This window comes from Dermacentor albipictus, chromosome 1 (genome assembly GCF_038994185.2).
Source record: "Dermacentor albipictus isolate Rhodes 1998 colony chromosome 1, USDA_Dalb.pri_finalv2, whole genome shotgun sequence".
NCBI classification, from domain to species: domain Eukaryota; kingdom Metazoa; phylum Arthropoda; class Arachnida; order Ixodida; family Ixodidae; genus Dermacentor; species Dermacentor albipictus.
In genome coordinates this window covers 173,786,898-173,811,286 of record NC_091821.1, presented here as the reverse complement: position 1 = coordinate 173,811,286, position 24,389 = coordinate 173,786,898, and the positions used below count along the sequence as shown (strand labels likewise).

At 46.1% G+C, this 24,389-nt stretch overlaps 2 protein-coding genes across 4 annotated transcripts in view; both read right to left on the bottom strand.

Annotated features, from left to right (window-relative positions):
- LOC139052458 (protein MTSS 1-like) overlaps positions 1–24,389 on the bottom strand; it is a 118,777-nt gene that overhangs the window by 12,078 nt on the left and 82,310 nt on the right. For all 3 annotated transcript variants that reach the window (XR_011509918.1, XM_070529575.1, XM_070529582.1), the window contains exons 14-15: positions 18,621–18,748; positions 5,474–5,573 (exon numbers count right to left, since the gene is read on the bottom strand). Coding sequence is in view for 2 of the 3 variants with exons in the window: in XM_070529575.1 (XP_070385676.1) it covers positions 5,474–5,573; positions 18,621–18,748 (228 nt within the window). In the remaining variant the exon portion in view is untranslated. The remainder of the gene's footprint in view (positions 1–5,473; positions 5,574–18,620; positions 18,749–24,389) is intronic.
- LOC139052469 (U-scoloptoxin(01)-Cw1a-like) overlaps positions 1–24,389 on the bottom strand; it is a 328,466-nt gene that overhangs the window by 285,559 nt on the left and 18,518 nt on the right. The gene's annotated exons all lie outside the window — the stretch shown is intronic.

Genomic DNA, 24,389 nt, shown 5'->3' with positions numbered 1-24,389 from the left:
TAGAAGCAAACTGGGCTCGATTCGTAGTAAATCATGAAGTTCGCAAGCTAGGAAAAGTGTCTGCGATTGTTGCTCTCTAAACTAGCATGTGTTATAAAGATTGATCCATTTTTCCAAATTCAACTGTCGATTTCGTGGCTCGTAGGACTAACACGGCTTAACTTGGCTGGTGAAGGCATGTAAAATTGGTTACTCAAAACGAAGTGCAACTAATTGCTTGCTCCTAATAGAATAACCTCTAAATCCTAATTAAACGCAGAAACACGAATGTCAAAATTGCTCTTCTTATCATAAAATGATATATCTTATTTTAATATTTATAATAGCTTTTCTTTGATGCCGTAGTGATGCTGCAAGTGCAAGACGCTATCCACAAATGCAAAGCCCTGTACTAAATCTCTTCACGCCTGCTAACACCCGCAGAAGGATCTCCCTCTGTATGTATGTATAATCCCCATTTGTAACTTTATTATGCACAATAAAGAACTCTCGTAAAGCTCTTTGGGGATCCCAAAAGTTTCTAAAACTCTCTATTGTGGTGCTTTGCCAATGGATGGAAGCTGCCGCCATACATTACCTTCTAACGCAAGACACTACCAGTTGAAGAAAAGTTCCCCAGGAATGGAGGACTGGGTGAAGACGATTTGGGAACGCCATGTAGGAGCCGCATTATGTAAGGAATCACTCCTGTTGCTTGATTCTTACAATGGACACCTGACACATGCCGTGAAGACCACGCCCTCTCGAGGTGGTAGACATCACCATAATTCCTGGCGGCATGACAAGCCAACTCCAACTGCTTGACGTCTCCATTAACAAGCCCTTCAAGGATAGGCTTCGCAAGCATTACACCGACTGGCTTACATTGGAAGAGCATAGAAAGCATTGGAAGCATAGAAAGCATTGGAAGAGCTATGTGCCCAACCGGGCGCATAGAGCATGCTTTGCTCAGCCAGCTGGCAAACTGGATTGTGGTGGCATGGGATGAAATTCCAGCTAAAATTATCATCAAAGCGTTCCAAAAATGCAGCATTTCTAATGCGCTGGATGGAAGCGGGGACGATGCCCTTTGGGAAGAAGTGAGCGAAAAAGAGGACAGCGATGTCGTGGATGACGACGATGAGTGAACTTTGGACATGCCTATGATATGCTCACTTGTGTAATAAAATGCAAGCTTTTCTCTCAATCAAAAGGACTTTTTTTCATTCAGCTTGCATTCAAGGTTTTTTTTTTTTTTCCTTGCAAATTTTGGGCGTTGACTACAATCGAGGCTGGCCTAGATTCAAGTAAATACAGCAATTCAACTGATTTTTCAAACATGCAGAAATGCAGACCTGAATTCGGCTGATATGGACATCTGTATAGCTGGTGTGTCTTACGTCACTTAATTGCAAATGAGATCTAAATTTAGGAACATATTCATGCCGAGCTTTCCAAGATGGTTTGTCTGCCAAATTTTCGTCACAGCTGTACTGCCTAGGCCAAACCAATTTTATTTCATTTTTTGTGGCCTTGACGCAAGCAGAAAACTTTCTTTTTTCTATGGGGAGCAAGAAGACTGACTCTCCCAAGACTGACACTAGCGCTATACTGCCTATATTATATGTTGTAGAAGTAGAACAAGTTCAGCAGGAACACTGCAATGCTAACATTACCTACAACATCAACATAAATACCGCCGCATTTTGGGGGATGATATACAGAAAAAGAAGAGACGGAGAAATAGAACATTATGTCAGAACTTATTCTGGCATATAGACTTGTAACACAAGTGGCCACTGCAGTTCCTAGAATATTGTGATATGGCAGAAGTCACATATAAAGATGCATTTACAATATTTACAAGAGAGACAATGATGCATAAACAAGATGGCTGTTGAGACCGATTCCACATTCACACGTCAAATTGACTTCTGACTGGCACCACTCTTGGTTGCACCGTAACATAACCCCCACCTATAAAGGCACCGTCTCAGCCCTAGCTATAAGGGAGATGAACTCGCGGCAAAGTAAGGCTTCAGCCGGGACACATGCACAACGTCCGTGGAAACACACGAGTCCAGCGGAGTGATCTCATAGTTGACATCGCCAAGCTGACGCAATATTGTGTAGGGCCCTGTGTAGCACAGCAGCAGCTTTCCAGACAAGCCAACGCGGTGACATGGCATCCATAGGAAGACAACGGATCCAGGAGGAAATCGAACGTCCTGATGTCGGCTGTCATATTGGATCTCCTGCCTGAAACTCAGTGAGCCAGGTGCCGGCAATCTGGTGTGCCGCATGAGCCAGGGCAAAGACGTCTTGAGGGTATTCAGTGGCCGTGTTCGCCAAGTTCGTTGAGGAAGGAAGCAGCGTGTCAAAGGGCAAAGAAGGGTGGCGGCCGAACAGAAGGTAAAAGGGTGAAAAGCCAGCGGTCTCGTGGCGGGACAAATTATAGGTGAAGGTCACGAAGAGTAACGTGCTGTCCCAATCACTGTGGTCGACAGAAATGTGCAGTGACAGCATTTCTGTCAACGTGTCACTGAACCACTCTGTCAGTCCATTTGTCTGCGGGTTGTAGGTGGTGGAAAGCTTGTGCTCGGCAGAAGAGCAAAGTAGGTCTTCAACTACTCGGGACAAGAAGGTGTGGCCGCGATCAGTGAAAAGCTGCCGAGGTGTGCTGTGATGGAGCATGACGTCATGTAAAAGGAAATATCCACCTCAGTTGCACAGGTTGTGCGCAAAGCTCGCATGATCACGTACCTGGTTGCGTAATCAGTGGTGACAACAACCCACTTATTGCCAGATTTCGACGTCGGAAAAGGGCGGAGAAGATCAAGACCGACACAAAGGAATGGTTTTGAGGGCACAACGATGGGGTGAAGGCATCTAGTGGACAGCACAGCAGGTTATTTGCGGCGCTGACACAGTGCACAGGCTGCAACGTAGCGGTTTACAGAGCGGTACAGGCCTGGCCAGTAGAAGTAGCCTTGTACGCGGTCGCAAGTATGCGTAACACCGAGGTGGCCTGCAGTAGGGGCATCATGCAACTTCTCAAGAACTGCTGTCCGGAGATGATGTGGTACAACGAGAAAATTTTGATCCTTCCGGGCGTAAGCTGCGACAGTAGAGAATGTCGTCGCGGAGCACAAACATGCGCAGCGTGGGCTCCAAATGTCCAGAATTGAGACGATTGATGAGAACATGTAAGCAGTCATCACGCCATTGTTCAGTGCAGATGTCGTGCAGATCAGAAATGGCCAAGACGCAAGAGTCATCATACGCATCATATTCAGGGCGGTCGACAGGATGATGGGAGAGACAGTTGGCATCCTTGAGCAAAAGGCCTGACTTGTATAAAACAGCAAATCAATAGTCTTGGAGCTGTAGCACCCATCTACCCAATCGTCTAGTGGGGTCTTTAAGTCAGGAAAGCCAGCACAAGGCGTGATCGATAACCACGGAAAATGTGCGGCCGTACAAGTAGGGGCGGAATTTGACAACTGCCCAAACTAACGCCAGACACTCCCGTTCGGTAATAGACAAATTTCTCTCGGCAAGTGACAGGAGGCGGCTAACGTATGCAATTACGCGCTCTGTGTTACGCTGCCTTTGAATAAGTACAGCCTCAATTCCATGGCCACTGGCATCCGTGTGAAGTTCAGTGGCGGCAGATGGATCATAAGCCAGCAATGCGAGAGCAGTTTCGGCAAAATTCTTGATAAAACAATGGAAATACGAGCATAGCCCAACAAAGCTTCTTATGTCTGCGGCGGAAAACAGAACAGGAAAGTTCTGGACAGCAAAAATCTTGTCAGGGTTGGGTTGAACGCCAGCGGCACTGACGAGATGAACAAGAACGGTAATTTTATGACGTCCAAAATGTCAATGAGTTGCTGGGACACTGACTCCATCGACTAAAATGTCCATCAAGTTCTGTTTGGTCGGCAAAGAGAGAGGGTATTGCGGTCGAGTCGTAAATGCAGCATCACCTCCGTGAGCTGCATCGCTTAGTTTTCCAGAGACGGGCGTCGGGGCTGCATCGGGGACGGTGAGCGACGATCGAGCCTGCGGCGATAGCAACGATGGTCGACGAGCTGGTGGCCAACGGGACTGGTGGCGTCAGAATGACGACGAGGGACTGTTGCAAGGAGCATGAGCATCATTGTTTGGCTGTTGCAGAGCCAATAGAGGCTGGTAACGATGTTCGCTCTGTTCAGGACGATAACTGGTGAACAGTGGTCACAGAGGGGAGGAGACAGTACGGTTGTTACAATGGCGAGCAACGTGACCAATATGCCGGCAGGCAAAACAGATTGGCCTATCCTCTGCGGTTCGCCACTCAGCTGGATTTTACTAGCATGCAGGATACCGCGGACCAGTCGATGGACCTGGAGCATGAGACAGCTGTGAAGCAGCAATGGCACATACAGAATGAACTCCAATATTAGCGAGTTCATTGTGGACTTATTGCATGCATAAATGGTGCTGTAGGCAAGTTGTTCGGTTCACTGGAACGGGAAAAAAAGGCTGCAGGAGCCATGGCTTTGAGTTCTCACCACACTATCAGCGTCAGCTCATCTGATGATGATGGTCGCTGCACTCCTCGCCTGTCGTCGCAACAGAATGTCACAGCTGTGTTCAGCAGACGTGTGAACCGCGTTGCAATGCAGTAGCTCTTGGCCTGCTGAAAGCATTGACACTCTTTTATGGCGTCCTGTACTGTTTCACAACTTTTACACATGAGTTGGTTGAAAGCATCGCCAGCGATCCCCTTCAGTACATGCCCAACCTTGTCCGACTCAGCCATATCACTGTCGGCCTTACGGCGCAGAGCCAGCGTGTCCTGGATGTAAGAGACGTACGATTCTGTGGAAGTCTAGGCGCAGGTCGCTAGTTCTTTCTTAGCGGTGCTCTTCCACCCAGCAGGACGGCCAAATAAGTCCCTCAGCGTCTGTCTGCATGTGTCCAAGTCGTTAAGCTCTTCCTCGTGGTTGTCATACCACACCTTCGCCGTGCCTTGTAGGTAGAAGACCAAGTTAGCGAACATAATTGTTGGATCCCATTTGTTGTGGACAGTTATACGCTCATACATGGCGATCCGATCTTCCACATCGAGGTGGTCGGTGCCGTAGAACGTTCCTGGATCTCGCGGCTGAGACAGCACAACCGTCGGGGTTGTAAGCGTGGATGTGGGCCACACCATGTTGGGTCCTGTTTCGTCCGTTATGTCCAGTCCAAGGTGACGACCACTGCAGAGTTCCGTTGCTGTTTCTCGTGGGTACCCCGCACCTCTCACCAATTTGTTACGTTGAAGAAGTCACATACAAAGATGTATTTACAATATTTAAAAAAGAAACAAAGATGCATAAACAAGATGGCTGTCGAGATTGATTCCACTTTCACACGTCAAATAGGCTTCTTCTAACTGGCGCCACTCTTGGCTGTGCCGTAACAATATCAATAGTGTGTGCTACCTAGAGGTTATTCTTACCTTCATATCGCATTGAGGCATTACTTGGTGAATATGTCTTGTAGGCTTCATGTGCCTGTAATGCAGATCCTCTCCTCACAGGCGTCGTGTTATCGGGTTCCTAAAAGATTAAAAAGAAAGTAACTAAAGACAGACAGTTTACGTTTTAAAAAAAGACAGTTTACATTCTTTGTAATACATTAGTGCGGCAAGAGCTTGTATGAGGCACATGTGGCCAGAACTCTTGCAACCATTGCAAGCATATCCCAAGTGTCATTTCACAGTCGCGATGACCTTGAAAACGTGTATTAACAGGGAAAATGTCTAACTAAGGCAAAAATAAGACTGCAAACAAAACTTAATGCTGACTGGTAGTAGCAGGCAGTCTTTAGAACCTTTTATTGTTTACACACAGAGGTCTCAAGAACATCTGGTTTCGTCCTCCAAAAGAGCCCACTAATATAATGAAGAGAGTAGCTGGTTGCAGTAGCCTGCAAGTATGTAGGACCTTATAGCTGGCACAAACATTGGTACGCAGTTAAAATGCAGATTGGTAAAGAAATTTACTCCAAAATGCACAGGAAAAGCTATATATGGCTTTGGTGCACAAGGCGCATTTCTAATAACTGAACACATCAAGAGCATGTGCCGTTAGTCAACTAGTATGAGATAAATAGTTTTGTTTTCTTGGCAAACTTGGATAATGATAGTGTACGACCATAAGTTTTATGGGGTAATACACCACTGCCACAGCGCAGAGAAAGGATGTGTTGAAATCACACAAGCTGGCTTCAGGCTCAGCCAGCAAAACATAAGCCTTACAGTGAAGTCTTCCTTGCAATCCAAGGAAACTCTGTTGAATACAGTAAACCCTTTTCAAAAGTATTAAATTGGCTTTCCCAGGTAGTTCCATGCCTAAAATACAACAGCAAACCTCATCATTAAAACAAAGCAAGAACTAACCGGTTAGTTTCTAAACAAGGAATGTTGTAAACTCCAACTAACTGACAGCATACACATTTGACAGTAAAACATTATGCTGACCATCATGGTATCAATACAGGCTTGAGGCACAGCAGCAAAGCTACCTTGCTGTCTTTGAAAAGGTTATATTGCACAACATGGAGAACAAGTAGAAAGCTAAGCTTTAGTTTAAATGAAGTCAAGTTGTGTTTACTGTGAGGTATACTGTAAGGTGACACACAAGGAAGAGTTACAAATCTTGATTCTCTTCAAAAGAGCCGAATGATGGGCTAGTTGGTATTGCATTATGCAAGGTAGTATAGCATAAACAAGGCAGGCAAGACAACAGAGAACACGAACACACAGCGCTCCTTCAAAATTTTGCACACCCATCTTCCGTGAACAAATGAAGGCACGAACGTATCAACCAGCAGTAACACATCACGCGGGAGCAGTCTGTTTCAGACACAGGAGGATAGTGAACAGGAGCTGCAGATAGCAATGTCGGCAAGTGAAATGAGAATGATTGGATCAAAATAAACACAGTTCATAAAGTTAATGTTGATTCAAGCATTCTAACTTGGTGTCACCAGCAGTCAGTCACCATTGTGAAATTTGGTCTGTTGCATTCATTGGTGACTTCACATGTGACTCGAGTAAACATTTGAGTGAATCTGTATGTAGTAATGCTAAGTTGACACATGACTTATTTTCAGTGAAGCATTCATTGGGCTTCATGCCAGACAACCGCTAACCGGTGGCAAAAAATTGTCAGCAGCTGCTACAGCTGCAGTGGCAACAAGTGAATAGGTTGAGGTTTACATGACATTAGCAGCTATGAAATTGCTGCCACACTACCAAGATATTATGTTCACATGGAAGCTTAACAAAGGAAGGAATTCACAAGTAGTAAATGAATTCATTAAATATATCTAGATCATTAAACAGGCCCGTATTTCAGATTGGTCATTTCACATACAAAGAACACATTGTAAGATGAAGAGTTGTGGTGTGAAAATATAGTGTGTGGTTCCTTTAAAGCCTTCTGCTGCCATTTCACCTCGTTGAAAACGACACAAATAGAGCATTCGTTTCCTCCTAGCAGTAGCCACTGCACCACCTCTAGTTATCCTTATCCCACGATGAGCAAACACTAAAATATGCCTCATATGACAAACAATTCAACGCACATGATAAAGTCTTCAAGACTTGAACCTAAGTAGAAATACAAACGGGCTCTTGGAACTGCTCTCACAGATCAGCCACTGCTTACTCTAATCACTAAAACGCTGTAAAGTTGCACTAAAGACATAACGCTATTAAGACTGCACATAACCTATTATATACTTGTAGTGTATGGCCGTATGACAGTTGCTTAATGGCCTTTTCCTGTTATGCTAATTACACAAAGACACCAAAAAGGAGGCACTACACTTTCAACTCTGATTGCACATGCAATGACTAGCTTCATGCCAGTGTGACGGTGATGCCAAAACAATCGCACCACTCGTACGTTCGTTAGGGACATGGCAGTGGCGCTCTTTGGTGTAGCAGTTTGTTTTCTTGCTCTCACTGGAATTTATTACTACACAGAAACAAGATGCCAGGCTTCTGCAAGCATTGAAGCAGTTATGAACACTTTCGACAATGGGCTTCAACATCGTCTACTTAAAAATGTATGCCCCTGTGATAAAAGCAATGCACATAAAATTGCTTAATTACCTAATCTTCTTTAAAGAAATTTTGAATGCACATATTGCAAAACCATGTATACAAAATGAGACACATTCAAGGAACTAAAAACTGCCTAGAATGTATCATGAGATGTTGGAGGAAATGAAGAGAGCATAATTTCCAGCGATAGAATCGAGCATATGGTTTGCGATGTAAGAATTATAATCTTAAGTTGTCAGAAGGTCACTAAAGACACTAAGTGGCACGAACTGGAGGTGAAGCCTTGGTACTTGAGATATAGTAAAGGACATAACTGTAGGCAAGTCTGCTGTTATGAAGTGCCACATACTTATTGTTTAAAATCGAAGTGTTTAGTGCAAATCAGTTGTAGTTTCATGCTACATTGAGGTGGATGACAATTTTCCCTTTCATCACAGTCTCTATACTACATCTGCATTTGCACTTTATTTATGGGTATTAATAAGTATCAAAAATCCAAACTAATGAGCAGCACTGCCATCACGGTAACAAGCAGAGCAGCAGAGCTGTGGCATCCCTCATTGTATGGTAGCACACACGAATGCTTTTGTACGAGCACAAGTTTGCGAGTGATTACCCCAAGTTCTATGGTCTCCCAAGAGAAACAATATGCCATTGATTAATTGTGCAGTAGATAGGTGCCAGCACTAGAATACATTTGGTCAATTCAGAAAAGGTGCAGGCTGTGCTGGTTGTGGTGCACCAAGCTGCACCCATTCGCTGCAAGGTTCAAGACAGCACTGCACCGTGGCAGCACCTTGCCTTTCACAACGTGCAAACGAGGATGGGGATGCAGGGTGAGCCGCTGTACCTCAGATAATTGAAGGCCTAGGTTCAGGAGATGCAAAGAAACGTGGTTGAATCGAACTGACCTTTAAACTAGCGCTACTGGCCTACCCAACCACTTAGCTTGGCTTTGCTCAAAAAAAAGAATCGTTCACTCGTATATGACCAAAGCAGTTGGACAGGAAACGACGAAAGCATGTAGCTATTACTGTAGAAAGAATTCAACACTCTAAAAGCACTGACCGCAGGAACATCGGCTTGATAAACAAAGTATTATTTTCTTACAGCTAGGGCCACACTTGCCTTCTTCCGACCAATGCCAGCGTATAATCAATATCGCGCTTGCCTATCAGTGCTTCTAGCATGTTTCCAGCTTGCAACTACATCCTCAGTGCCAATCCGAAAATTCAGATAAATATGTTTCACGGTGTTTTCCACGTTACAACTGTATAATGCATACACTAATAAGCAGACAGATACACAGACAGACATGGGTGCAGGCCTCGACAAGAAAATAAAGCGTAAAAAGACACCACCTAATGATGTTTCGCGCAGAAGGTCTGCCCGAACCAAACAGAAATGACTCCCACGCACTACGGATAGCACGCGCAACAACAAATCTCACCCTTTCCTACAATCCCGCAAAATCGCCACCAAACAAACAAATTACGGATTTCACCTAAAAACTTACACTAGCTGCATTAAACTGAGGAAAATCCCAAAAGGTCTCGGAATTAAGGTGAGATATGCCCTTGGCTCCTTACCCTCCAGGTTATTATTGAAGTGGAATGCTGTCCTAGAAAATGCATCGCTCTCTTTAATTGATATTCTCGAAGAACACTGCAAGGAACAACTTACAATAATTACTAATCAACTCGACAGCATAAATTTATCTGAACCGAAAAAAAGAGAACTTGAACAATATGTCCAACCCAGGGAGGAAAAATTACTAGATAAATACCAGCATAAAAGTATTAGACCTGCAGATCCACCCAACTAATGTAACCTCTACAGCACATAGTTCCACCAATAGTCCTACAGGCAAGTATCCAGAGCACTGCGGCAACGTAGTAGACATATCCCAGAGTTTAAGCCCCGAGGAAGTTGATCTCCTGAAATGTGGTCTAACGTTTTGTCCAACAAACAACGCAGTAAAAGAATACGAACTCCACAAAGTTATAACAGAGTTTTCCAGATGCATTCACATCAAGTTCTTTTTCTATAGGCCAGACATATGAAAACAAGATAGAGACTCCCTTAAACTACCTAGTATGTGGACACTGGAAACTGAACAGTGCCCAGACTTGGATTTATACATAAAGCTGATCTCAAAGGAAATTCTAGAGTCAGCACGGCACTGCCAGAAACGCAAAAATTTTTCCCCCGCTCAGCACCAAATCCTTAAAGAGCTCGTGGAAAGGAACGGTATTGTAATAAAGCCAGCAGACAAAGGCGGCACTATCGTAATCTGGCTTATAGAAAAGTACAAGAATGAGGCCTCCAAACCACTGAGCAAGCACACCCATTACAGAAAACTCGACTCTAAACCAACTTCAGACTACAGCAATACTGTGCAAAGCGCAATAGCGGAGCTCCTGCCCAGGGAACTAATCATACAATCTGAATATCGCTTCATGATGCCCAAGAACAAAGAAGAAAGGCACCTTTATCTTCTTCCTAAAATACATAAGGTTCCCATAAAAGAAATATTTACAGCAGAAATACCAGGTCGGCCCATAGTGTCTAATAACAACACACCTACACAGTCACTATCTAAATTCTTAAATCACCACCTGTCAAACATCCCCACCCCCTTCCCATCTTTTGTTCAAGACACGCCGCACTTCCTTCGAATTATCGACGGCATCAACGCCAACCAAATCCTTTCCGACCGCACTATTGTAGTCACTCCGGATGTTTCTGCCCTTTACACTAACATACCCATGAGTGAAGGAATTGAAATTGTGTCGAAATCTCTCGCTGTCAATCCCCAAGTGCACGCTCCTGAAGTGTACCTGCCACTCCTTAGGTTAGCTCTCACGCTCAACTATTTCGAATTCGATTCTATTCACTACCTGCAAACTTTGAGCACTAGCATGGGAACACCATTCGCTCCCACGTATGCAAACATTTTCATGGGACAGCTTGAAGCAGACCTGTTGAAATCCTACCCTTTAAAACCCCACACCTATCTTCGTTACATTGACGACATATTTATGATATGGGAACATGGCACAAGTGCATTAACAGACTTAATTTAGCCCTTTTAATCGTTTTTACCAGAATATTAAATTTAATTGCTCACCACTCTCCTAGTCAGATGAACTTCCCTGACACGACAATCTAAATAGAAAATGGAAAACTGAGAAAAACACTTTACCGGAAGCCTACGAATAGCCAGCAATATTTAGGTAACAACAGTCATCACCCGCAACACTGCAAGCAAGGAATTTTTGTCAGACAAGCGAAACGAATAAAAAGAATTTGCAGTGAAGACCACGATTACATCCATCACCTAAATGACCTTAAAACAACACTAGCAGAAAGAAACTATCCACAAGTTGCTCTCGAGAGCACTTATGATGTCGCGTCAAGATTGGAGAGACAGTCGGAATTAGCGAAGAAACAGCTTACACCAGAATCTGACAGACTGCCAGCCTTTACAACAAAATATTCTAATGCACTCCCAAACATAAACATCCTACGAAAGTACCACCCAATATTATCAAGTAACGAGCATCTGAGAAAAGCGTTCCCGAATGTACCATGGGTTACCTATAGCCGCAACAGGAACTTTAAAGACACGTTAGTGCAAGCAAAAGTCGGCCAACATCATTCCCCCATAATAAAAGCATGTTGTCACCCTAGATGCAAAACATGCAGGCACCTTCAAAGTGACATTAAAATGAAAAGCACCGCAAATAGCTATACACACAAAGTCAAATCTAGCTTTACTTGTACAAGTTCGGATGTGATTTATATGCCTGAATGTTCCTTCTGTAAGAAACAATATACAGTCGAACACGGATATATCGAACTCGAAGGGGATCGCGAATTAATTCGATATATCAAAAATTCGATATAAAAAATACAGGCCCAGAGACTTTACCTGTGGCGGACAATGACCTACCGATCAGCGCATTCAAGAATGACAACTATTTCCGCACACACGTGAAAAAATTTGCGTGAAAAAAAATCGCTTATGTTGGTCTGCTTCTTCGCCTTGCAAATGAAATTAAAGACGCCAACCTCGATCTTATCGAGGCTGTTCAGGTGCGAAAGCCCGGTTCCTTCCATGTCGCCGCAACAACGGCGAATCAAGCTGAATGCTGCCGCCACTTCAGCGGCGGAGTACGAGCGTGTAGCCGCGCCCTCGTCCGGACGATCTTCGTCGCCACTCGAGCTGTCAGCCTGGGTCCCTCCGACTGCAGCTACAATATCCTCGTCGGCGAGGCTCGCAACAGCCTGAACATTGCTGTCAACATTCACATAATCGTCAGCAGACACTTCGGCTGGAACGGCAGCCGGGAAAAGGGACGACAACTCGCGAAACGCGTCGTCCATGCACTCGTTGTCGCCGTCGCCATCTTCGCAGGTTTCAGGAAGTTTGGCTGTCACGAGGCCTGCCTTCCGGAAGCAGTTGGCCACAGTATCCTGCTTCACGTCTCTCCAGGCACCCGTCATCATTTGAATGGCCCCCAGCAGGTCAACCTTAAGCTTGGTGCCCATGTGGATGTTCACCAAAAGCCTATCAATGAGTCGCCTCCTGTAGCCGACTTTGAACGACTTAATGATGCCCTGGTCGAGCGGCTGCAACTTTGCTGTCGTGTTCGCCGGCAGAAACTTGAGCGCGATGTTTTCGAGCTTGCAGGTGGTGTGATGGGCCGAGCAGTTATCGACGAGGAGGCAAGCGTGACGCCCCGATTTGCCCAGTTTGGCGTCCCACGCTTGCAGCCATTCTGTGAACAGCTGACGCGTCATCCACGCCTTCTTATTGAAGGCGTAGCGAACGGGGAGCTGCTTACAGTTTTTGAAGCAGCGCGGTGCCCTTGCTTTGCCAATCACAAAGGGCTGGAGCTTTTGAGAGCCATCCATGTTAGCAGCGAGCAGAACGCTCACGCGGACTTTGCTCATCTTGCCCCCGTGACACGCGCTGCCCCGGATGTCGAGCGTCTTGCTGGGCAGCATCTGCCAAAACAACCCGGTCTCGTCGGCGTTGAAGATTTCCGCGGATGAAAACTTCGCGCAAATTTCCGGCCATTCCTTCGAAATCCACTGCTGGATATCCTGGCTGATGACGGCTCCGCTTTCCCCAGAAATGGTTTTGCCAACACTCTTATGGCGGTTCTTAAACCTCTGCAGCCACCCTGTGTTGTCGGCGAAGTTGTCATCACCGAGTGCAGCGGCAAACCATTTGGCTTTAGCCATTAGCATTGGGCCATCCACCGGAATGTTCGTAGCCCGCACTTCTAAAAACCACGCATAGAGGGCCTTTTCAACTTTCTCGTGGGCAGGAGCGCGCACACGACAAGCTCCCGACGTTCGTAACTCCGCCGCTTTCGACTTTATGTCCGCCTTGTTTTTTAACAAGGTGCTTAGAGTGCTCCGAGGAATCCCGAAGTCGTCTGCCACCGTCGCACTTTTCTCGCCCGCCTCAACACGCTGAATGGCTTTCAGCTTTGTCGCAAAGTCCACGTTCTTGCGCTTCTTGACGCTGCTTGTGCTTGCTGCGGCCATTGCTTCCGCGTCAGCTCACCACGATCCAGTCACACGTGTCGTGAGACGCATGCAAAACAATAATGAACACGAAACACAAGAACGCGCACAAAACACAAGAATTCACGTGCGCAGCTACCGCCAACAAAGCGCTCGCGAGGGCCACCTCCGAGGGCGACAGCGACGTACGAAAGGCACGAGCTGTGGTTGGCTGAGCAAAACTCGTGAAAAAGCAACAAGAAAAAAAAAGGCAAAAGGAGGAGGCCACCGCCGCCTTCGTTCCTGGCTACCTTTTCCGAGCCGATCACTATGGTTACGCGGGGGAAGGATGAGAGACATTGGGAGAGAAAGAAATAAAAGCAGTTCCGCAAGCAGGGTGTTGCCGCAAGTCGGAGAGCGTGCGCAGCGGGAGTAGCGTCTGAGCCTCCCTCCCTCTCGCTCTCACATTTTCCGAGCCTTTCGGGGGAGGCGCGGAGCACGCGGGTGCAGCGAGTGCCGAGATCGCGCGGCGTTCTATATATCCAATGGCGGGTAAAAATATCGTTCGATATAAACGTACGAATTTCTATACTTTTACACAGAATTTTCAAGGGGATAATTTACGAGTTCGATACAGACAATAATTCGATATATGTGGGTTCGATATATTCGTGTTCGACTGTATCGGTGAAACGGGATACTCAATGAACGTTAGATTAAATGGACAAATGGACCGTCAGATTAAATGGCCGCAAATTTGACCTTCATTTGACCGCAGCTGCGCCATAGCCATGGCAACGCATCAAGTGACTCGCCACACCGAGCTCTGGTGCTGCTGCGTGTGCTAGCTGCCGCCTGACCACGTGACTCACTGTGCGCCTGGCTAAGAGGAGCGCTGCGCTCGCCTAGTCAGTGCGAGCTTGGCCATGGATGAGAGCGAGGCTGGGCCGTCTTCTCTAAACATTGCGCAAGAGTGGGAGGCTTCGAGCCATCGTCGCCAAGCGGCATCTGACCACCCCGTAGATATCACCTGGTGAGCTGTTTCACCGGAGAGGGCCCAGAATGCAACAGGCGTCGCACTGTCGAGATCAATGTAGCAACAGCGTTTGCGCCCTGTCCGTTTGTGCTTCGACACTGCATGTTCGCGGCATCTCTTTGCATGTCTAGCACTTCGGTTTTCCCTGTCGCACAAAAGGCGTAGCGCCATCGAACGATGCGTGTCTACCCAAGCCTAATCACAGTAATGTCTAGCCACCGACCTAGGCACCGCCACCATATCTGGCTTAACAATGATTGCATACCTAAGTACAATAATTACAGCTAAATCAAAGGTTCACCAAGTGAGACCAAGACTTAACCAGACTAAACCAAGCTTTCGCTTTCCATATCCAGGGTTAGCTGAGCTAAGCTGCAGCCAGTTTTTTTTTTTTTTCAAATTGGTTCATTAATAGCAGAGATAGAAATATTTCAGTGCCGCGAACCCATGATTCCAGGAGGCGAGAGCCACTGATAAGAGAGACACTCTGCACTTGCCTTGTCTAGCTTCCGCAAGTGGAATTCCTTCCCTGCATTCTCCCATACTGAAGCTCGAGGATCGTGTGATGCATATATCACGGGCCCCGCCTTCATTATTTTTTCCCTCGGTTTTTTGCTCTGCTGCGCACGAGAACACCTAACTAGCGGTGTAAGCCAGTGCTACGCGAATACCGAGGCAGACACAAGTGGTTCAAAGAGCACGATCGTATGTTGGAACGCGTAAGAAAATGACATACTTTCGTTGTGTGCGCATGCGACTGCATGACATGGGAACAAGCAGACAAAATGGAAGTACATCTCTCTTGCTGCAGTGCGAAGTAGAACAAGAACATCCAGCCATTCGGTTTGTGTTTTATTATTTCTCTAAAACTTTAATTCATCTATTGAAGCAACAAATTACACAAATAGCTAATGTTGCCTTGAATAATTCTCGAAGTCACGTGTCACTACAGGCGACGATGTTATACTTAGCAGACACGATTGTCAACGTGCATAGTATGCACGGCGCTTGTCAGTTCAAAATGGCCAGACCTGGTGAGGGGCCCTTTAAGGGCTCAAATCGCCACAAGCACATCAAACGCCGCCAACTAGATCAGTCATGATCTCGGCACCAGCTCATCACGGCATTCCTGGCAACGAGGTCACCAACCACGTGGGTCGAGATTTGACCCACCGAGTCGACGCCGAGAAATCTGAACCCGAGCGCATGCACCCTCTAGTCTCGTACCAAGACATCCCACAACACTACAAGCTCACCCGCAGAACTTATGCACCCCCCCACAAGTCACTACCTAGAGAGCAGGAGCGATTCCTCCAAGCTCTACAGGTTAATACATTCCCCCACCCAACCAGAAATCTCATAGCCCCTATACAATTCTCTCCACAATGCCACTTCTGCGCAGAACCCGGGTCCCTCAGGCACATAGTAGGGGGCTGCAGAGCGGCACCATTAAATCCTCCGAACCCTTACCACACCAACGAGCTTTGGGAGAAAGCCTTGGCCAGCTCCAACCTCGAGAATCAGCAACAGCTGATTGCAAGGGCCCAGGACACGGCCCGAGCTCAAGGCATTGTGGAATGAGGACGCCTCTTCAAAGCTGCATTTACCTAATAAAAATGTTTACTCTCTCTCTCTCTCTCTCTCTCTCTCTCAGGCGGACTCTGCAGGGTTCTGCCTAACACACGGGCAGCGCACTCTACAGCCAACACTCTTTTGAAGATACAGTCTGCAGTACACCTTTCTCAATATTGATACAAGGCAAAAACATATTTAAACAACGCGGGCAGGTTCGTGTGCCCCCTCATGAGGACAACAACGTATCGGAGGAAAAGACAACGAAATAATGGCACAGCCCCACCTTATTTCTATTAAGTTTCATATTTATATGAACAATAGTTTTAAAATAATGCACCGCTGAATACACTATAGAACTCCAAAGCACAATTAACAAAACTTTGGTGCCTTCCCACCATCTGCCCAATTACCCAACACAGTCCTAATCTTTGCCCAGACATTGCCTTTGATACACCAAATATGTATACATTAATTTTAATTCTGGGGTTTTCGCCGCAAAACCAGGATATGATTATGAGGAACACCGTAGTGGGGGACTCCAGCTTAACTTTGAACACCTAAGGTTCTTTAATGTGCACATGTTGCACCGTACATGGGAGTTTTTGCGTTTTGCCCTCATCGAAATTCAGCCACCACTGCTGCCAGAGTTTGATCCTGCGACCTTAGGATTAGCAGTTCAACACCAAAGCCACTATACTCCACCACAGCAAGCCAAACATATCTTCCAAATTTGACCACACTAGCTCCAGTGGTCCTTTCCTCAGTGGTCCTACGTTTCTTGATATTTCAAGCAGACATTCGGAGCAGGCGTTCACCACTACGTCTAGTCACAATTGCAACTCTGCTGCAAAGAACACTAGCTTCAAAGCTTACAGTGTAGGATTGTCAGTCGACTCGAGTAAGTTGACACCCTGCATATCACAGGTCAGGAAAAAAAAATGAAGAGCGTACCCATGGGCACATTCCACAATGAAAATTTATTCGTTGCTGGACTACTCGTTGTCACTAGTGCTGCTGTTGTCTCACTGCTGCAGTCCCGCAGCATGTCGTCGTCCAGTGCAAACCCACACTTGCCAATGACTGCACCATGACATCACGTGGGACAGCCGCCTATGCCGAAAGCCTCCAACTGCATGAGCATGTCTGTATGCTCTTTCTACAGCTCCACTTTGACCTTGGCTGTGAGGTGGCCTCGAAAGGAGTCCAACACGAGGAGGTTCGAGATGTCATTATTGAGAAACGCCCAAAGCCTTAGAAGCCACACCAGGCAGTACCATTTGATCACCCTGTCACCCGTCATGTAGCCCTTCTTGTTGACTCGCACAACGCCACCTTTGGGGAATGCTTCCAATGGCATTGCTTTTTGCTTGAAGACAATGTATGGGCATAGTTTCCTACCATCCACCAAGCATGACAGCATGACTAAACTAAGGCACTTCATTTCCCGTTGTTGGGAGCTTCACCTCATGGGCTTCTTTCATGCTCAGTGTCGTGTTGCTTGTCATTGCTGATCTGGCCAAGCAAGTACTGCCAAGAGCTGTGTCTATAGAAAGTGAGGACTTCCTCCTCATGCATGGCATGCAGCTTCTGGCACACACTGGTATGCCTATGCAAAGAGAAACCAGCCATCTTCATAAACTTCCAACACCCAAGGCTTTGCAGTTTGTCGAAATGCAAAAACACCTGCGTACTTAGATTGAGGTGCATGTTAAAAAACCCCAGGTTGTCCAAATTTCCGGAGTCCCTCACTATGGCGTGCCTCATAATCAGATTGTTGTTTTGGCATGTAAAACCCCACAATTTAATTTGATGTTGCAGTTTGTCCTGGGTATCCACACTTCCGAAGCAAAGACTAGCGCTTGTTGTGTGACTATGCCACTTGTCACTGGCAGGGCCCGATCACGTATTTCAGTGACACACATTGCAAGCTTTGCCCACAGTTCTGGAAAGTTCCCCGATTCCGGCTCGTGGAAACCTCTACACCTGTCATCACGGCTGATTGCCTCACTGCAGCCATCATTACTGCACCACCCATTCCAAAACGTCAAACTTGCGACCCACCGCACAATTGTTTGTTTCTTCAGCATAAAGAACAGCAGCCCCGATAAACGTTGCTGTGAACGAGCACCGAATGCTTATCGGACCCGGAACAGTCATGACAATTGACGAAGCACAACAGTAAAATCTGACAGGCAGTCAAGTCAAACAGGTGAAACAAAGAGCCAAAGAGAAAGGAGTAAGGGGTGTCGGCTCTACCATCAACTATCGATACTCCTCGAAAGCGGCACCATTACAAGTGGTAGGAGTGTTATATGTACAAATAGCGACCATTTAAAAAATTTCAAGCAAGTTGTGAAATGTCTTAACAAGCATTCAATCATATCAGTTGGTGTTACATACCCATGCTGTAATTGCCTGCAATGACTCCTGGACAGGAGGTGGTGGTAATGGAGGAGAATCTGTGCCAGCAAGTGTTGAAGATGGCAGTGCCAAGTCGTCTGCATTTGCGTATATCGGCTGAGGAGTCACTGCAAGAAGACAAAAGAAAAATGCTCTGTGAATAAAAAATAAGATGTCATCTGTTACGAAGGTGGCCAGAAATGTCAGTGCTACACATCGACAGTTGCAGAACTATTAAACTAGACATAAAAGCAATGTCAATGTACATACTCAGGTCAAAAAGTAATCTATTTTGGTTGCTATACAGGATGTTTCACGTAACTTATGCCAAGGATTTAAAAGAAGTGGTTAGCCGCAGCTGAACGAAACTAATGGCATATGGTGCTCCTTAGATTATTTTTTACATTCCGCTTAATTAGTTAAGAACTACTATGAATTACGCAAAACTTTTAATATTCACTTTAGGGCCAAGTGCGTTTCATTGTGTTGTAGAGGAGGTTCAGAAACAACCGATCCAATTTTTTGTAGCAACGTACATGCTATGTGGCAATATTTTTCTACGTTTAAAGAAAGCCCGCGAAGTTATCACACACATCGTTGCGAACCATGGTCACCTGGAAAACCAATTTCTAGCTTATTTCTTATCATTCAAAGCGTTACTGCGAAATGCTCACCTACATGGCTCTCCCACAGGTGTGTGATTACTTTGTTTACAGGAGGGCGCTCACCAAACCGGTGATACTGCCATGCAAAACGTCTCTTTTTTACAAGACGCATGGGAATTAATACAATCAATTCTAGCGATCAAACAATTGATTACTACAAGTTTCTCACTCAAATTGTTTTTCCCACAGCTGTGCAGAACTGAGTTTGCATGCAAGTGCTCACATGGCATGTTTCATTTTTGCTATGGCTCTGCGTCCCTCAGGCCATATTCTCTAAATATCCTTTTCATTTACCATTTTTTTGGCCCTCTGTCATTCGTTTGGACGTGGCTCAAAGGCTGCCGCTCCACCATCTCTGGTGGAATAGGCCCCTCAGCATGACTCTTAAGAATAGAACATGGAATGTTACAAAATACCGGCGCTAGTTCTGTCTAGCCTGTATATAGAAAAATGTAAGCAGTCTAAATTTTATTACATTTGTAAAAGAAATTATGATAGCTTATTCATGTATTTAACATGCCATGTATTATAATACTGCAAATTCTAAAAAAAAATTTCCCACTTTATTCCACTTAAAAGTTATTTGCTTATTTCTTTCTCAAAATAAGTCACTCTGAAGAATTTAAATGCACAATAAAAAAATTCGATCACGGGCTGGGGGGACACATTTCTGGAAAAAATTTGACACTCGAAGGGATAATTGTCAACTTGGAACTTTCACTGCAAAATACTACAGCGAATGCTCAGCTGAGAAATATTAAGATCAAGCACAGGTGGCATACATATAAGCATAGGTGGCATGCACAAACGGCGAAACAATTTTCCTATTTTTAGTGGTGCATAAAGCTTTTAGTACATGACAATGTGCTGTGCTCCTTCACATGATAGTCGCATCTGCTATTGTTCAAAGAATGTTCATACATCTGGTCTACACAATATCGTTGCAATTTTCACACATAAGAAATTTGTGTACCGAAACCAGGTTGCTCGCTCAAAACGAAAAAAAAGCAGAAGTAGTAGTAAAAAAGCTCTCCTTTTTTTGTGCTAGATTTCAGTGCACTATGTTCAACCGTCACATCAATGCAGTATCCATGTTATTTTAGGCAAACGTCTTGCTTCACACCACTCATACCATATCTCGGAACCTTGAGATTACAAGACCGTCTAAATCTGGGGGAACACCGTGCATCACAACACCAACCATCTGGGCTCTCTGTCTTTGCATTTGCCATAGACAGACAGCCATGTGCAGCCATGGAAAGGGTAGAGAAGGAGAAGCGTGCTAGGGGGAGAGAACTTGAAAAATTATAGACCGATCAGCTTACTGTCCGTTGCCTACAAAGTATTTACTAAGGTAATCGCAAATAGAATCAAGAACACCTTAGACTTCTGTCAACCAAAGGACCAGGCTAGATTCTGTAAAGGCCACTCAACAATAGACCATATTCACACTATCAATCAGGTTATAGAGAAATGTGTGGGACATAACCAACCCTTATACAGTATATAGCTTTCATTGATTACGAGAAAGCGTTTGATTCAGTCGAAACCTCAGCAGTCATGGAGGCATTACGGAATTGGGGTATAGACAAGCCGTATGTAAAAATACTGCAAGATATCTATAGCGGTTCCATAGCCACCGTAGTCCTCCATAAAGAAAACAACAAAATCCCAATAAAGAAAGGTGTCAGGCAGGGAGATACGATCTCTCCAATGTTATTCACAGCGTGTTTACAGGAGGTATTCAGAGACCTGGATTGGGAAGAATTGGGGATAAGAGTTTATGGAGAATACCTTAGTAACTTGTGATTCGCTGATGATATTGCCTTGCTTAGTAACTCAGGGGACCAATTGCAATGCATGCTCACTGACCTGGAGAGGCAAAGCATAAGGGCGGATGGATGGATGGATGGATGGATGAAAAACTTTATTAGGGTCCTTTAGGGCACGCCCTAGCGCGCAGCGGGCCGCTCCCACGTCGAAACAGAGAGGCCGAGCCTCTCCGCTGCGTCACGGGCCCGTTGGACAGCCCATAACTGTTCTTCGAGGTTGGGGCTGTGTAGGACAGCATCCCAGCGTGAAGAAGTGTTACTTTCATCGCCGCGTAACGCGGGGCATCGCCAGAGCATGTGAGGTAAGTTCGCTAAGTCATTGCATAGTGCAAATGCATTTGTCGTCTGAATTTCGGGGTACATCTTGTGAAGAAGTAGGGGTTTGGGCATGCCCCCGTCTGTAGAAGCCTTAGTGTCAAAGCCTGAGGTCTATTGAGTTTGCAATGTGGGAGGGGGTAGATCCTCCGAGCCAAGTAAAAGTGCTTAGTAATTTCGGTGTACAAGGAACGAGAGTCCCGATTGTCAGTACCCCCAGCGTCACGCTGCCCGGTAGCTGCACGGTTGATGATCCCTCGCGCAGCTCCGTGTGCAGACTCATTGAGGTTGGGCGGGACACCCTCGATCTGTCCCATGTGGGCTGGAAACCAGATTAACGTGTGTGGCTTGATCTCTTTGCTTCCCAATATCCCTAGGGCCAGCTCGGATATGGTTCCTTTGGCAAATGCCCTAACAGCTGCTATCGAGTCACTGTAGATTGATGTCCTCTTGTTGTCCAATAAGGCCATCGCTATTGCAGCCTGCTCTGCGATTTCAGAGGACGTCGTCCGAATCGAGATTGCGTTCGTTATTTGGCTTTCATGATTTACGCTAACTACAGTGAAGGGCTGTCCATCGGCGTAGCGCGCTGCGTCTACGAAACTGTTCTGCGAACCCGTTCACGAGCCTTTTCCAGGAGAGCCTTCACGCGCACCTGAAGTCTTCCCACGTTGTGTTCTGGATGGACGTTTCGTGGGATCGGCGCGACAGTGATGCGATCCCGGTGCTCTGTGTAGGTCTAGGGCGGGTCTAAAAATTAATCTCCAGAAAACTAAAGTAATGGTTAAAAGTCTCAGAAGAGAACAGCAGTTTACGATAGGTAGCGAGGCACTGGAAATGGTAAGGGAATACATCTATTTAGGGCAGCTAGTGACTGCGGATCCGGAGACTGAAATAATCAGAAGAACAAGAGTGGGCTGGGGTGCGTTCGACAGGCATTCTCAGATCATGAACAGCAGGTTGCCATTATCCCTCAAGAGAAAAGTGTATAACAGCTGTGTCTTACCAGTACTCACGTATGGGGCAGAAACCTGAAGGCTTACGAAAAGGGTTCTACTTAAATTGTAAGTAGAACTAGAAAAACTGGCCACCCTGTGTACACAATGCCTCATGACCTCGAGCGCACCGGAATCTTGGCAGAACGCTAACATAATCCTAATCCCTAAGAAAGGGGATGCCAAAGACTTGAAAAATTATAAACTGATCAGCTTACTGTTCGTTGCCTACAATATGTTTACTAAGGTAATCGCATATAGAATCAGGAACACCTTAGACTTCTGTCAACCAAAAGACCAGGCAGGATTCCGTGAAGGCCACTCAACAATAGACCATGTTCACACTATCAATCAGGTGATAGACAAATGTGCGGAATATAACCAACCCTTATATATAGCTTTCATTGATTACGAGAAAGCGTTTGATTCAGTCGAAACCTCAGCAGTCATGGAGGCATTACGGAATTGGGGTATAGACGAGCCGTATGTAAAAATACTGCAAGATATCTATAGCGGTTCCATAGCCACCGTAGTCCTCCATAAAGAAAGCAACAAAATCCCAATAAAGAAAGGTGTCAGGCAGGGAGATACGATCTCTCCAATGTTATTCACAGCGTGTTTACAGGAGGTATTCAGAGACCTGGATTGGGAAGAATTGGGGATAAGAGTTAATGGAGAATACCTTAGTAACTTGAGAGAGAGAGAGATAAAACTTTATTGTGTCCTTGATGGGGTTAAGGGGTGGCGAGGGTCGGGAGACTAACCCCCAATCCCCCCCTTCCTCAGACGGCGGCCAGTTCTTGCTTTCTGGCAGCGTCTTCGGCCATCCGGACGGCCCAGAGCTGCTCCTCTGGGTCTAAGCTGAGCAGCAATGTCTCCCACTGCTCGGCCGTACTAATGATGCGTGTGTTAGTGCGGGAGGTGTTGGTGGGTGAGGCTTTGGGGCATTGCCAAATAATATGATTGAGGTCGGCGCGGGCTTTGCACGCTTTGCAGAGTGGTGAGTATGCGTCGGGGTACATGCGGTTGTAAAGCACGGGGTTCGGAAAAGTTCGTGTTTGAAGGAGTCGCCAAGTGGTGGATTGAGACTTAGTCAGTGATTTGTGTGCTGGGGGGTAGCGTAACCGCTCTCTGCGGTAGTGCAGTAGAATTTCTCCGAACGTGACCATTCGGTCCCGCGCGTGACCGCGATGCAAAACAGAGGGCTGGTCGGGATCGGAAGACGCAGGAGAAGGATGATGCGCCTGGTGTGCGAAAGCTCGGGCGGCATCGTGTGCGGCTTCGTTTCCAGCCAGACCCGAGTGACCAGGGGCCCAGATGATCTGCACGCGGCGTTGCCTTGAGGGAGGAGTCCCAGAGAGAATCCTCTGCGCTTGGGGTGCTATTAGTCCTCTTGCGTAGTTACGAATGGCCGTTTTTGAGTCGCTGATGATGCAGTGTGCATTGGTAGCCGCGTAGGCCAAAGCGATGGCCGTTTCTTCTCCTACTTCGGGTTGCGTGACTTGAGATTCGCTGATGATATTGCCTTGCTTAGTAACTCGGGGGACCAATTGCAATGCATGCTCACTGACCTGGAGAGGCAAAGCAGAAGGGCGGGTCTAAAAATTACTCTCCAGAAAACGAAAGTAATGTTTAACAGTCTCGGAAGAGAACAGCAGTTTATGATAGGTAGCGAGGCACTGGAAGTGATAAGGGAATACATTTACTTAGGGCAGGTAGTGAAGGCGGATCCGGATCATGAGACTGAAATAATCAGAAGAATAAGAATGGGCTGGGGGGGTGCGTTCGGCAGGCATTCTCAGATCATGAACAGCAGGTTGCCATTATCCCTCAAGAGAAAAGTGTATAACAGCTGTGTCTTACCGGTACTCGCATACGGGGCAGAAACCTGGAGGCTTACGAAAAGGGTTCTACTTAAATTGAGGACGACGCAACGAGCTATGGAAAGAAGAATGATGGGTG